We start from the raw sequence: 13,672 nt of genomic DNA on the forward strand, positions 1-13,672 counted from the left end.
TAGATTGATTATTGAAATGATTACATTATTGGGAGGTGAACTATCTCCAGTTTAATAGGTTAATCATTCATATTTGATCAACTTTTTAACTATTTTATTGGAAAGAGAAAAATTATTACTTTTTACTAATAACAATTTAAATCGTTTTATTTAACTAAAGAAAAATAACCATTACATGAATAATAATGTAAATTTTATTTAACTAAAACAATAACTTTAATTTTTACTGCATGTTCCTCCCTCTTCACAGAGGGAAGCTTGTGCAAATGTATTCCACTCAAACAATCTTTTATTGAGTGAGCTTCTTCAAACTTAGTATGGGTTGATTCTGTGAACATAGAATTACAGGGGAGCAATGCCATTAAAGGGGACAGTAAAGTCAAAATTAAACCTTCTTGACTCAGAAAGAACATTTTATTTAAAAAAAATAAAAAATAATCAGTTTACTTCTCATCTAATTTGCTTTGTTCTCTTGGTATCCATTGTTTAAAAGCATACATAGGTAGGCTTAGAAACAATGCACTACTGTGAGCTAGCTGCTTGCCACTGTCTCGCCCAATGTGCTCAGCTAAGCCTCTGTATATAATTGCTCTTCTTCAACAAATTATACCAAGAGAATGAAGCAAGTTATGATAATAGAAGTAAATCTGACAATTGTATGCTATTTCTGAATCCCAAAAAGTATTTGATTATGTCCCTTTTTAAGGTCTATTTCTCAGCTCTTTATGTTTATTTTATAACATTTTTTTTCTTTGAAGAAGAGGCATGTTATTTCTAAAGAGACAAATTCACAGTTTTGTGAACTACAAAACTGATAATATCTTCAAGATAGAAAAATTGGCCAAAATAATATTTCAAAAATATCTGGGAGAGCATGACATTGTGAATGGATTAATGGAATTGGTTAAATACACCCATGAATATACAGCATCTTGTTATAGAACTCAAAACTAATCTAATTTTTTTTTAAAAAAAATCCCTTTTTTTAATATAAATATTGATTTTTATCCACCCTGATATACAAAGGATTTGTAGATAAATGAGTTAAAAAGTCTGTAACAAAAAGAGTGCTTTACCCCTGCAATTATTTATGAAAAAATCTCACTGAATAATACAGGAACAAATTTTAATCATTCATACTTTATCTTTATTGGTTTAACTATTAAATCATACACGTTTAAAAACACAAACTCTCTAGATATCACTATATAGCATAGATGTGTGAATAATACCTCTGAGAATCATGTATCTATATGTGAAACATTATACTTGGTTTGTATAATATCAAGCAGTCCGATACAAACATTATCTTTTGTAGCCGGCTATTAATAAATTAAGAAATAATGCTGTAACAAGAGGACCTGTTAATATGTGGAATGGCAGGTTATGAGTTTAAAGCTACCTAGCTAATACTCTATCTGTAATTATAAAGTTCTTGCTTGCACAGATAACTTTAGCATAGCTGCTCAATGTAATAGATTCTGTCTGCTTGAACTCTCGATATCAATATATAGCATAGGTATGTGAATAATACCTCTGAGAGTTATCTAAATATGAAACATTGTACTTGGTTTGTATAATATCAAGCAGTTAGATACAAACAATATTTTTTGCAGCCGGCTATTAATAAATTCAGAAATAATGCTGTAACAAGAGGACCTATTAATATGTTGGATGTCAGATTGCGAGATAAAAGCGAATACTCTATCTGTAATTATAAAGTCCTTGCTTGCACAGTTAACTTTATCACAGCTATTCAGTGTAATAGATTCTGTCTGCTTAATCCCCTTCTATAGCGGGGGCTGGATTAACGTTTAACTGACTTGTTTCACTAACATAGCACAACGTCTGATCTCAGAACATAACACACATTTACAAGCTATTGGCAATCAACAGTTATCATAGAGAGTAAGCGGTTAAAAATGAGAGTATGAACTCTCTGAAGCCAGACCCCTGACACATGTTTCGCTCATGCTTCCTCAGGGGTTATTCACACACATATACTAAATATTAATATCTAGAGATTTTAAGCAGATAGAATCTATTACATTGAGCAACTATGCTAAAGTTGACTGTGCAAGCAAGGACTTTATGAGATTAAAGCTATCTAGCTAATACTCTATCTGTAATTATAAAGTCCTTGCTTGCAGTCAACTTTAGCATAATTGTTCAATGTAATAGATTCTATCTGCTTAATATTTAGTATATGTGTGTGAATAACCCCTGAGGAAGCATGAGCGAAACATGTGTCAGGGGTCTGGCTTCAGAGAGTTCATACTCTCATTTCTTCTGTTAAGTGTGATCAGTCCACGGGTCATCATTACTTCTGGGATATTACTCCTCCCCAACAGGAAGTGCAAGAGGATTCACCCAGCAGAGCTGCATATAGCTCCTCCCCTCTACGTCACTCCCAGTCATTCTCTTGCACCCAACGACTAGATAGGATGTGTGAGAGGACTATGGTGATTATACTTAGTTTTATATCTTCAATCAAAAGTTTGTTATTTTAAAATAGCACCGGAGTGTGTTATTACCTCTCTGGCAGAGTTTGAAGAAGAATCTACCAGAGTTTTGCTATGATTTTAGCCGGAGTAGTTAAGATCATATTGCTGTTCTCGGCCATCTGAGGAGTGAGGTAAACTTCAGATCAGGGGACAGCGGGCAGATGAATCTGCATAGAGGTATGTAGCAGTTTTTATTTTCTGACAATGGAATTGATGAGAAAATCCTGCCATACCGATATGTCATGTATGTATACTTTACACTTCAGTATTCTGGGGAATGGTACTTCACTAGAATTACACTGTAAGAAATACATAAAGCTGTTTAATAACTAGAGATTATGTTTAACGTTTTTGCTGGAATGTAAAATCGTTTTCATTTGCTGAGGTACTGTGTGAATAAATGTTTGGGCACTATTTTTCCACTTGGCAGTTGCTTAATCTGTTTTTCTGACAGTTTCTGTTCTCCCTCACTGCTGTGTGTGAGGGGGAGGGGCCGTTTTTTGGCGCTTTTTCTATGCATCAAATATTTCAGTCAGCAACTCATTGTATTCCCTGCATGATCCGGTTCATCTCTACAGAGCTCAGGGGTCTTCAAAACTTATTTTGAGGGAGGTAATTTCTCTCAGCAGAGCTGTGAGAATTATAGTTTGACTGAGATAAAAAAACGTTTATTCTGTAATTTGTTTCCTGCTTTCAGAATTTGTTATCTTTGCTAATGGGATTAAACCTTTGCTAAAGTTGTGTTGTTTACAAGGATTGAGGCTATAACTGTTTCAATTTATTAATTTTCAACTGTCATAGATCTTCTGTGCTTCTTAAAGGCACAGTACATTTTAATATTATTCTAATTGAATTGTATTTCCAAGTTGCAAGTTTATTTGCTAGTGTGTTAAACATGTCTGATTCAGAGGATGATACCTGTGTCATTTGTTGCAATGCCAAAGTGGAGCCCAATAGAAATTTATGTACTAACTGTATTGATGCTACTTTAAATAAAAGTCAATCTGTACAAATTGAACAAATTTCACCAAACAACGAGGGGAGAGTTATGCCGACTAACTCGCCTCACGTGTCAGTACCTACATCTCCCGCTCAGAGGGAGGTGCGTGATATTGTAGCGCCGAGTACATCTGGGCGGCCATTACAAATCACATTACAGGATATGGCTACTGTTATGACTGAGGTTTTGGCTAAATTACCAGAACTAAGAGGTAAGCGTGATCACTCTGGGGTGAGAACAGAGTGCGCTGATAATATTAGGGCCATGTCAGACACTGCGTCACAGGTGGCAGAACATGAGGACGGAGAACTTCATTCTGTGGGTGACGGTTCTGATCCAAACAGACTGGATTCAGATATTTCAAATTTTAAATTTAAACTGGAAAACCTCCGTGTATTACTAGGGGAGGTGTTAGCGGCTCTGAATGATTGTAACACAGTTGCAATACCAGAGAAAATGTGTAGGTTGGATAAATATTTTGCGGTACCGACGAGTACTGAGGTTTTTCCTATACCTAAGAGACTTACTGAAATTGTTACTAAGGAGTGGGATAGACCCGGTGTGCCGTTCTCACCCCCTCCAATATTTAGAAAAATGTTTCCAATAGACGCCACCACAAGGGACTTATGGCAAACGGTCCCTAAGGTGGAGGGAGCAGTTTCTACCTTAGCTAAGCGTACCACTATCCCGGTGGAGGATAGCTGTGCTTTTTCAGATCCAATGGATAAAAAGTTAGAGGGTTACCTTAAGAAAATGTTTGTTCAACAAGGTTTTATATTGCAACCCCTTGCATGCATTGCGCCGATCACGGCTGCAGCGGCATTCTGGATTGAGTCTCTGGAAGAGAACATTGGTTCAGCTACTCTGGGCGACATTACGGACAGGCTTAGAGTCCTTAAACTAGCTAATTCATTCATTTCGGAGGCCGTAGTACATCTTACTAAACTTACGGCGAAGAATTCAGGATTCGCCATTCAGGCACGCAGGGCGCTGTGGCTAAAATCCTGGTCAGCTGATGTTACTTCTAAGTCTAAATTGCTTAATATACCTTTCAAAGGGCAGACCTTATTCGGGCCCGGTTTGAAAGAGATTATCGCTGACATTACAGGAGGTAAAGGCCATGCCCTGCCTCAGGACAAAGCCAAAGCCAAGACTAGACAGTCTAATTTTCGTTCCTTTCGTATTTTCAAAGCAGGAGCAGCATCAACTTCCTCTGCACCAAAACAGGAAGGAGCTGTTGCTCGCTACAGACAAGGCTGGAAACCTAACCAGTCCTGGAACAAGGGCAAGCAGACTAGGAAACCTGCTGCTGCCCCTAAAACAGCATGAATTGAGGGCCCCCGATCCGGGATCGGATCTAGTGGGGGGCAGACTTTCTCTCTTCGCCCAGGCTTGGGCAAGAGATGTTCAGGATCCCTGGGCGCTAGAGATAATATCTCAGGGATACCTTCTGGACTTCAAATACTCTCCTCCAAGAGAGAGATTTCATCTGTCAAGATTGTCAACAATCCAGACAAAGAAAGAGGTGTTTCTACGCTGCGTACAAGAGCTCTTGTTAATGGGAGTAATCCATCCAGTTCCACGATCGGAACAGGGACAGGGGTTTTACTCAAATCTGTTTGTGGTTCCCAAAAAAGAGGGAACTTTCAGACCAATCCTGGACTTAAAGATCCTAAACAAATTCCTAAGAGTTCCATCGTTCAAGATGGAGACTATTCGGACAATTTTACCTATGATCCAAGAGGGTCAATACATGACCACTGTAGATTTAAAAGATGCTTACCTTCACATACCGATTCACAAAGATCATTATCGGTACCTAAGGTTTGCCTTCCTAGACAGGCATTACCAGTTTGTGGCTCTTCCATTCGGATTGGCTACAGCTCCAAGAATCTTCACAAAGGTTCTGGGTGCTCTTCTGGCGGTACTAAGACCGCGGGGAATCTCGGTAGCTCCAAACCTAGACGACATTCTGATACAAGCTTCAAGCTTTCAAACTGCCAAGTCTCATACAGAGTTAGTGCTGGCATTTCTAAGGTCACATGGATGGAAGGTGAACGAAAAGAAAAGTTCACTCGTTCCACTCACAAGAGTTCCCTTCCTGGGGACTCTTATAGATTCTGTAGAAATGAAGATTTACCTGACAGAGGACAGGCTAACAAGACTTCAAAGTGCTTGCCGCACCCTTCATTCCATTCAACACCCGTCAGTGGCTCAATGCATGGAGGTAATCGGCTTAATGGTAGCGGCAATGGACATAGTACCCTTTGCACGCTTACACCTCAGACCACTGCAACTGTGCATGCTAAGTCAGTGGAATGGGGATTACTCAGACTTATCCCCTTCTCTGAATCTGGATCAAGAGACCAGAAATTCTCTTCTATGGTGGCTTTCTCGGCCACATCTGTCCAGGGGGATGCCATTCAGCAGACCAGACTGGACAATTGTAACAACAGACGCCAGCCTTCTAGGTTGGGGTGCCGTCTGGAATTCTCTGATGGCTCAGGGACAATGGAGTCAGGAGGAGAGTCTCCTGCCAATAAACATTCTGGAATTGAGAGCAGTTCTCAATGCCCTCCTGGCTTGGCCCCAGTTGACAACTCGGGGGTTCATCAGGTTTCAGTCGGACAACATCACGACTGTAGCTTACATCAACCATCAGGGAGGGACAAGAAGCTCCCTAGCTATGATGGAAGTATCAAAGATAATTTGCTGGGCAGAGTCTCACTCTTGCCACCTGTCAGCAATCCACATCCCGGGAGTGGAGAACTGGGAGGCGGATTTCTTAAGTCGTCAGACTTTTCATCCGGGGGAGTGGGAACTTCATCCGGAGGTCTTTGCCCAAATACTTCGACGTTGGGGCAAACCAGAGATAGATCTCATGGCGTCTCGACAGAACGCCAAGCTTCCTCGTTACGGGTCCAGATCCAGGGATCCAGGAGCAGTCCTGATAGATACTCTGACAGCACCTTGGGACTTCAGGATGGCTTACGTGTTTCCACCCTTCCCGTTGCTTCCTCGATTGATTGCCAGAATCAAACAAGAGAGAGCATCAGTGATTCTAATAGCACCTGCGTGGCCACGCAGGACTTGGTATGCAGACCTGGTGGACATGTCATCCTGTCCACCTTGGTCTCTACCTCTGAAACAGGACCTTCTGATACAGGGTCCCTTCAAACATCAAAATCTAACTTCTCTGAAGCTGACTGCTTGGAAATTGAACGCTTGATTTTATCAAGACGTGGATTTTCTGAGTCCGTTATTGATACCTTAATACAGGCTAGGAAACCTGTTACCAGAAAGATTTACCATAAGATATGGCGTAAATACCTATATTGGTGTGAATCCAAAGGTTACTCTTGGAGTAAGGTTAGGATTCCTAGGATATTGTCTTTTCTACAAGAAGGTTTAGAAAAGGGTTTATCTGCTAGTTCATTAAAGGGACAGATCTCAGCTCTGTCCATTCTGTTACACAAACGTCTGTCAGAAGTTCCTGACGTCCAGGCTTTTTGTCAGGCTTTGGCCAGAATTAAGCCTGTGTTTAAAACTGTTGCTCCACCATGGAGTTTAAACCTTGTTCTTAATGTTTTACAGGGCGTTCTGTTTGAACCCCTTCATTCCATTGATATAAAGTTGTTATCTTGGAAAGTTCTATTTTTAATGGCTATTTCCTCGGCTCGAAGAGTCTCTGAATTATCAGCCTTACATTGTGATTCTCCTTATTTGATTTTTCATTCGGATAAGGTAGTCCTGCGTACTAAACCTGGGTTCTTACCTAAGGTAGTTACTAACAGGAATATCAATCAAGAGATTGTTGTTCCTTCTTTATGCCCAAATCCTTCTTCAAAGAAGGAACGTCTACTGCACAACCTGGATGTAGTCCGTGCTCTAAAATTTTACTTACAGGCAACTAAGGAATTTCGACAAACGTCTTCTCTGTTTGTCATTTACTCTGGGCAGAGGAGAGGTCAAAAAGCTTCCGCTACCTCTCTTTCTTTTTGGCTTCGTAGCATAATTCGTTTAGCTTATGAGACTGCTGGACAGCAGCCTCCTGAAAGAATTACAGCTCATTCTACTAGAGCTGTGGCTTCCACTTGGGCCTTCAAGAATGAGGCCTCTGTTGAACAGATTTGCAAGGCTGCAACTTGGTCTTCGCTTCATACTTTTTCCAAATTTTACAAATTTGACACTTTTGCTTCATCGGAGGCTATTTTTGGGAGAAAGGTTCTTCAGGCAGTGGTTCCTTCTGTATAAAGAGCCTGCCTATCCCTCCCGTCATCCGTGTACTTTTGCTTTGGTATTGGTATCCCAGAAGTAATGATGACCCGTGGACTGATCACACTTAACAGAAGAAAACATAATTTATGCTTACCTGATAAATTCCTTTCTTCTGTAGTGTGATCAGTCCACGGCCCGCCCTGTTTTTAAGGCAGGTAAATATTTTTTAATTTATACTCCAGTCACCACTTCACCCTTGGCTTTTCCTTTCTCGTTGGTCCTTGGTCGAATGACTGGGAGTGACGTAGAGGGGAGGAGCTATATGCAGCTCTGCTGGGTGAATCCTCTTGCACTTCCTGTTGGGGAGGAGTAATATCCCAGAAGTAATGATGACCCGTGGACTGATCACACTACAGAAGAAAGGAATTTATCAGGTAAGCATAAATTATGTTTTTTAACCGCTTACTCTCTATGATAACTGTTAATTGCCAATAGCTTGTAAATGTGTGTTATATTCTGAGATCAGACGTTGTGCTATGTTAGTGAAACAAGTCAGTTAAACGTTAATCTAGCCCCCGCTATAGAAGGGGATTAAGCAGACAGAATCTATTACACTGAATAGCTGTGATAAAGTTAACTGTGCAAGCAAGGACTTTATAATTACAGATAGAGTATTCGCTTTAATCTCGCAATCTGACATCCAACATATTAACAGGTCCTCTTGTTACAGCATTATTTCTGAATTTATTAATAGCCGGCTGCAAAAAATATTGTTTGCATCTAACTGCTTGATATTATACAAACCAAGTACAATGTTTCATATTTAGATAACTCTCAGAGGTATTATTCACATACCTATGCTATATATTGATATCGAGAGAGAGAGTTCAAGCAGACAGAATCTATTACATTGAGCAGCTATGCTAAAGTTATCTGTGCAAGCAAGAACTTTATAATTACAGATAGAGTATTAGCTAGATAGCTTTAAACTCATAACCTGCCATTCCACATATTAACAGGTCCTCTTGTTACAGCATTATTTCTTAATTTATTAATAGCCGGCTACAAAAGATAATGTTTGTATCTGACTGCTTGATATTCTACAAACCAAGTATAATGTTTCACATATAGATACATGATTCTCAGAGGTATTATTCACACATCTATGCTATATATTGATATCTAGAGAGTTTAAGTGTTTTTAAACGTGTATGATTGAATAGTTAAACCAATAAAGATAAATTATGAATGGTTAAAAATTGTTCCTGTATTATTCAGTTAGAATTTTTCCTAAATAATTGCAGGGGTAAATCACTTTTTTGTTACAGACTTTGTAACTCATGTATCTATGTGTGTACTAGCTGTGCTTTCAGCTGACTAAAGTAACAGATTGTGTGTTTTCTCTACTTGTAGTGATGCTTCCATTCTCTGTTTTATTATTATCATTTTATTTTTCACCTATATAAATATTGATATGATGTATACAGTAAAAGCGCTTTCGGTTTTTCTGATACTTATAATGTAGGTGGTCAATGATTTTATCAAGACCTCCTCACAATGGAACCGTATATATCTCAAATGCTTTATGTTGTGGCATGTTTTAGGTAAAAAATATTCTAAATTGTAGATGTGAGAGAATTGTTATGTAACAAACTGCTGAATTATAGAACTTTAATAGTCATAGTACAACTGTGCAATGAGAGATATCCTATAATATAAAAGGCCAAGTGTGTTTGTCCGAAGCTGACATGCGCAGTAGAGACAGCACGAGGACAAACACACCTGGACTTAGAGTCTGTCTACCTGATCTGCTCCTGTTTGCGGCACGGTGTGGGCGGAAGTGGCTGGTCGCATGCGCAAGAGAGGGATGGAGAGAGCAAAAGAGAGGGATGGAGAGAGCAAAAGAGAGGGATGGAGAGAGCAAAAGAGAGGGATGGAGAGAGCAAAAGAGAGGGATGGAGAGAGCAAAAGAGAGGGATGGAGAGAGCAAAAGAGAGGGATGGAGAGAGCAAAAGAGAGGGATGTTGAGAGCAAAAGAGAGGGATGGAGAGAGAGAGCAAAAGAGGGGGGGAGAGAGAGAGCGCAAAAGAGGGGGGGAGAGAGAGCGCAAAAGAGGGGGGGAGAGAGAGCGCAAAAGAGGGGGGGAGAGAGAGCGCAAAAGAGGGGGGGAGAGAGAGCGCAAAAGAGGGGGGGGGAGAGAGCGCAAAAGAGGGGGGGGAGAGAGCGCAAAAGAGGGGGGGGGAGAGAGCGCAAAAGGGGGGGGAGAGAGCGCAAAAGAGGGGGGGAGAGAGCGCAAAAGAGGGGGGGGAGAGAGCGCAAAAGAGGGGGAGAGAGAGCGCAAAAGAGGGGGGGAGAGAGAAAGCAAAAGAGCGGAGAGAGACAGAGCAAAAGAGGGAATAGTGAGAAAGAGCAAAAGAGGGAATAGTGAGAAAGAGCAAAAGAGGGAATAGTGAGACAGAGCAAAAGAGAGGGGGGGAAGAGAGCGCAAAAGGGGGGGAGAAAGCAAAACAGAGCAGAAAGAGCAAAAGAAAGGGGAGAGGGGAGGAGAGAGCAAAAGAAAGGGGAGAGGGGAGGAGAGAGCAAAAGAAAGGGGAGAGGGGAGGAGAGAGCAAAAGAAAGGGGAGAGGGGAGGAGAGAGCAAAAGAAAGGGGAGAGGGGAGGAGAGAGCAAAAGAAAGGGGAGAGGGGAGGAGAGAGCAAAAGAAAGGGGAGGGGGGGGAGAGAGCATAAGAAAGGGGAGGGGGGAGGAGAGAGCAAAAGAAAGGGGAGGAGAGAGCAAAAGAGAGGGGAGGAGAGAGCAAAAGAAAGGGGAGAGGGCAAAAGAGTGGGGGGGAGAGCGCGGGGGAGAGAGCGAGAGAGCAAAAGAGGGGGGAGAGAGAGAGCAAAAGAGGGGAGAGAGAGAGCAAAAGAGGGGAGAGAGAGCAAGAGAGAGAGCAAAAGAGAGAGGGAGAGAGAGCGTAAAAGAGGGGGGAGAGAAAGCAAAATAGAGGGAGGAGAGAGTGCAAAAGAGAGGGGAGGAGAGAGTGCAAAAGAGGGGAGGAGAGAGTGCAAAAGAGAGGGGAGGAGAGAGTGCAAAAGAGAGGGGAGGAGAGTGCAAAAGAAGGGGTAGAGAGCGTGTGCAAAAGAGGAGGGGGAGGGCGCGCGCAAAAGAGGAGGGGGAGGGCGCGCGCAAAAGAGGAGGGGGAGGGCGCGCGCAAAAGAGGAGGGGGAGGGCGCGCGCGCGCAAAAGAGGAGGGGGAGGGCGCGCGCAAAAGAGGAGGGGGAGGGCGCGCGCGCAAAAGAGGAGGGGGAGGGCGCGCGCACAAAAGAGGAGGGGGAGAGAGAGAGAGAGCAAAAGAGAGGAGAGAGAGACAGAGCAAAAGAGAGGGACAGAGAGAGAGCGCAAAAGAGAGAGGGACAGAGAGAGAGCGCAAAAGGGGGGGGAGAAAGCAAAAGAGAGGAGGGAGAGAGAGAGAGCGCAAATGGGGGGGGAGAGAAAGCAAAAGAGAGGAGGGAGAGAGAGAGCGCAAAAGGGGGGGGAGAAAGCAAAAGAGAGGAGGGAGAGAGAGCAAATGGGGGGGAGAGAAAGCAAAAGAGAGGAGGGAGAGAGAGAGCGCAAAAGGGTGGGGAAGCAAAAGAGAGCAGAAAGAGCAAAAGAAAGGGGAGAGGGGAGGAGAGAGCAAAAGAAAGGGGAGAGCATGCAAAAGAGGGGGGGGGAGAGCACGCAAAAGAGGGGAGGGGGAGAGAGAGACAGAGCAAAAGAGAGGGGGGGGGGAGAAAGCGCGCAAAAGAGGGAGAGAGAGAGCGCGAGAGGAGGGAGAGAGCGCGCGCAAGAGAGGAGGGAGAGAGGAGGAAAGAGCAAAAGAGGGGGGAGAGCGCACAAAAGAGGAGGGAGAGCGCGCGCAAAAGAGAAGAGAGCGCGCGCAAAAGAGAAGAGAGCGCGCGCAAAAGAGAGAGGAGGGAGAGAGAGCGTGCAAAAGAGAGGGGAGTTAGAGAGCAAAAGAGAGGGGGAGAGAGCGCAAGGGGTGGGACCTGGATATTCTCATGATGGTGTCAGTTTCGATTATTTTTTTTCTTCATAAAATGTTTGTTTTCGTTTATCTTTATATGTATATATATATATTTTATTCTGTTCTCTTTGGATGGTGCACATTTTGTTTACGTGTCGCTATAGCAACAGTACTCTTGGTGCAATTTGAAGTAGTGGAGGGGTTAAATATTTTGTCTGATGAAGAGAATGTCACTTCTTTTGTCTTGTATGAAATGCCACTGAATGCGGTAACATTGGTAAATTATGTTTACCAGCACTCTGGTTGATAATATAGATAGATAGATATTCTATATAGATACTATATAGATACACACACAATTTTAACCTCTGTATGTTATCAGGTGAAGCAGAGCTTGCAGAAATTCCTGAAGGCTATGTTCCAGAACACTGGGAATACTACAAGGTATGTCTTGTACAATGTAAGTGAAATGTGTGTATACATTTGTGGTATTTTAGGGACAAGACAGAGGTTTGTTTGTTTTGGGGGTTTTTTTTTTGGTTTTTTTTTTTAAAAAACATATTTATTTAAAGGGACACTGAAACCATTTTTCATTTGTGATTCAGATAGAGCATGCAATTTTAAGCAACTTTCTAATTTACTCCTATTATCAAATTTACTTCATTCTCTTGGTATCTTTATTTGAAATACAAGAATTTAAGTTTAGATGCCGGCCTATTTTTGGTGAACAACCTGGGTTGTTCTTGCTGATTGGTGGATAAATTCATCCACCAATAAAAAAATGCTGTCCACAGTTCTGACCAAAAAAAAAAAAGCTTAGATGCCTTCTTTTTCAAATAAAGCTAGCAAGAGAACAAAGAAAAAATGATAATAGGAGTAAATTAGCAAGTTGCTTAAAATTGCATGCTCTATCTGAATCATGAAATTAAAAATTTGGGTTCAGTGTCACTTTAATATTTTCTAAAAAGCACAATTGATTTTATGTTTATGTATAGTTTTACTGCAGTTTATAATTTATTATTGTGTATTTCCAGCATCCAATCACCCGGTGGCTCGCTCGGAATGTGTTTGAGTCTCCTGAAAAAGAGTATGAAAAAATGATGGCTGTAATTGACATTGAAGCTGAGAAAGCTGATCTCAGGTAAAACTAGAAGATGCCAGTTAGCCTGTCAGCCATTCTGCTTGTGATCTATACATTACTACAGTTCTCCTTAAAAAGACAGGAAACACATTGTAATTACAGGGCATTTCTGTTGTTAAGCTATAAAAAGACAGACCAGCCAAGTCTAAACATTTGTTTAAAGTTTACATTGGCTAAATCTATACACCTATTAGCTGTACTTTTAGACAGCATGGTGCTGCTTCAAAATAAGTTGTTGTAAAAATGTTTATTGAATTCTTTCAACAGGTTAAAACAATTGGAAGCACGTCGTCTCATGCGACATAGAGGAGATGGTCCATGGTATTATTATGAAACGCTAGATAAGAACCTCATTGATTATTCACATAAGGCAAATCCTGATGATTAGAGACATTTGAACATGTTCTGAATTTTTCCTTACCACAATAAATTATGACATGCTTGTGGGCTTTATGTTTCAAATAAACTTTATTTCAATAATATGTATTGGTCATTGCCAGATTGTAATTTAAGCAACATCTTGAAAGTAAGTACGACTGATAAACCATGTTTATACATGGTTAAATAAATAAACATTTATTTACAGCGTTTTGTTCTTGCTCATGCTGTCATTCACAGTCTAAAAAATTGAAGAGTTAAAACAGGATTAAAATTTAGACGGCAAATATATGAATAAATTAATAAATAGTTCAAGTACAGGCCCAGAATCACTTGCTGACCCATGACAAAAAGTATACACAGATAAAGAGCGTGGCTGTGTGTTCTAGGGGCTTGGTTTGCAATACTACGGTCCAACCAGAAGCCAGTTGCCTAAGGGGCGT

The 13,672-nt window shown here is 41.3% G+C and overlaps 1 protein-coding gene across 1 annotated transcript in view; it reads left to right on the forward strand.

Annotated features, from left to right (window-relative positions):
* Nucleotides 1-13,439, forward strand: part of NDUFB5 (NADH:ubiquinone oxidoreductase subunit B5) — a 78,625-nt gene extending 65,186 nt beyond the window's left edge. Inside the window, exons 4-6 of the mRNA XM_053710166.1 lie at nucleotides 12,093-12,154; nucleotides 12,745-12,851; nucleotides 13,119-13,439. Coding sequence (XP_053566141.1) covers nucleotides 12,093-12,154; nucleotides 12,745-12,851; nucleotides 13,119-13,239 — 290 coding nt within the window. The 3' untranslated portion in view covers nucleotides 13,240-13,439. The remainder of the gene's footprint in view (nucleotides 1-12,092; nucleotides 12,155-12,744; nucleotides 12,852-13,118) is intronic.
* Nucleotides 13,440-13,672: the final 233 nt, after the last annotated feature.

The sequence above is a fragment of the Bombina bombina genome, chromosome 4 (assembly GCF_027579735.1).
Source record: "Bombina bombina isolate aBomBom1 chromosome 4, aBomBom1.pri, whole genome shotgun sequence".
In the NCBI taxonomy this organism is placed as follows: Eukaryota; Metazoa; Chordata; class Amphibia; order Anura; family Bombinatoridae; genus Bombina; species Bombina bombina.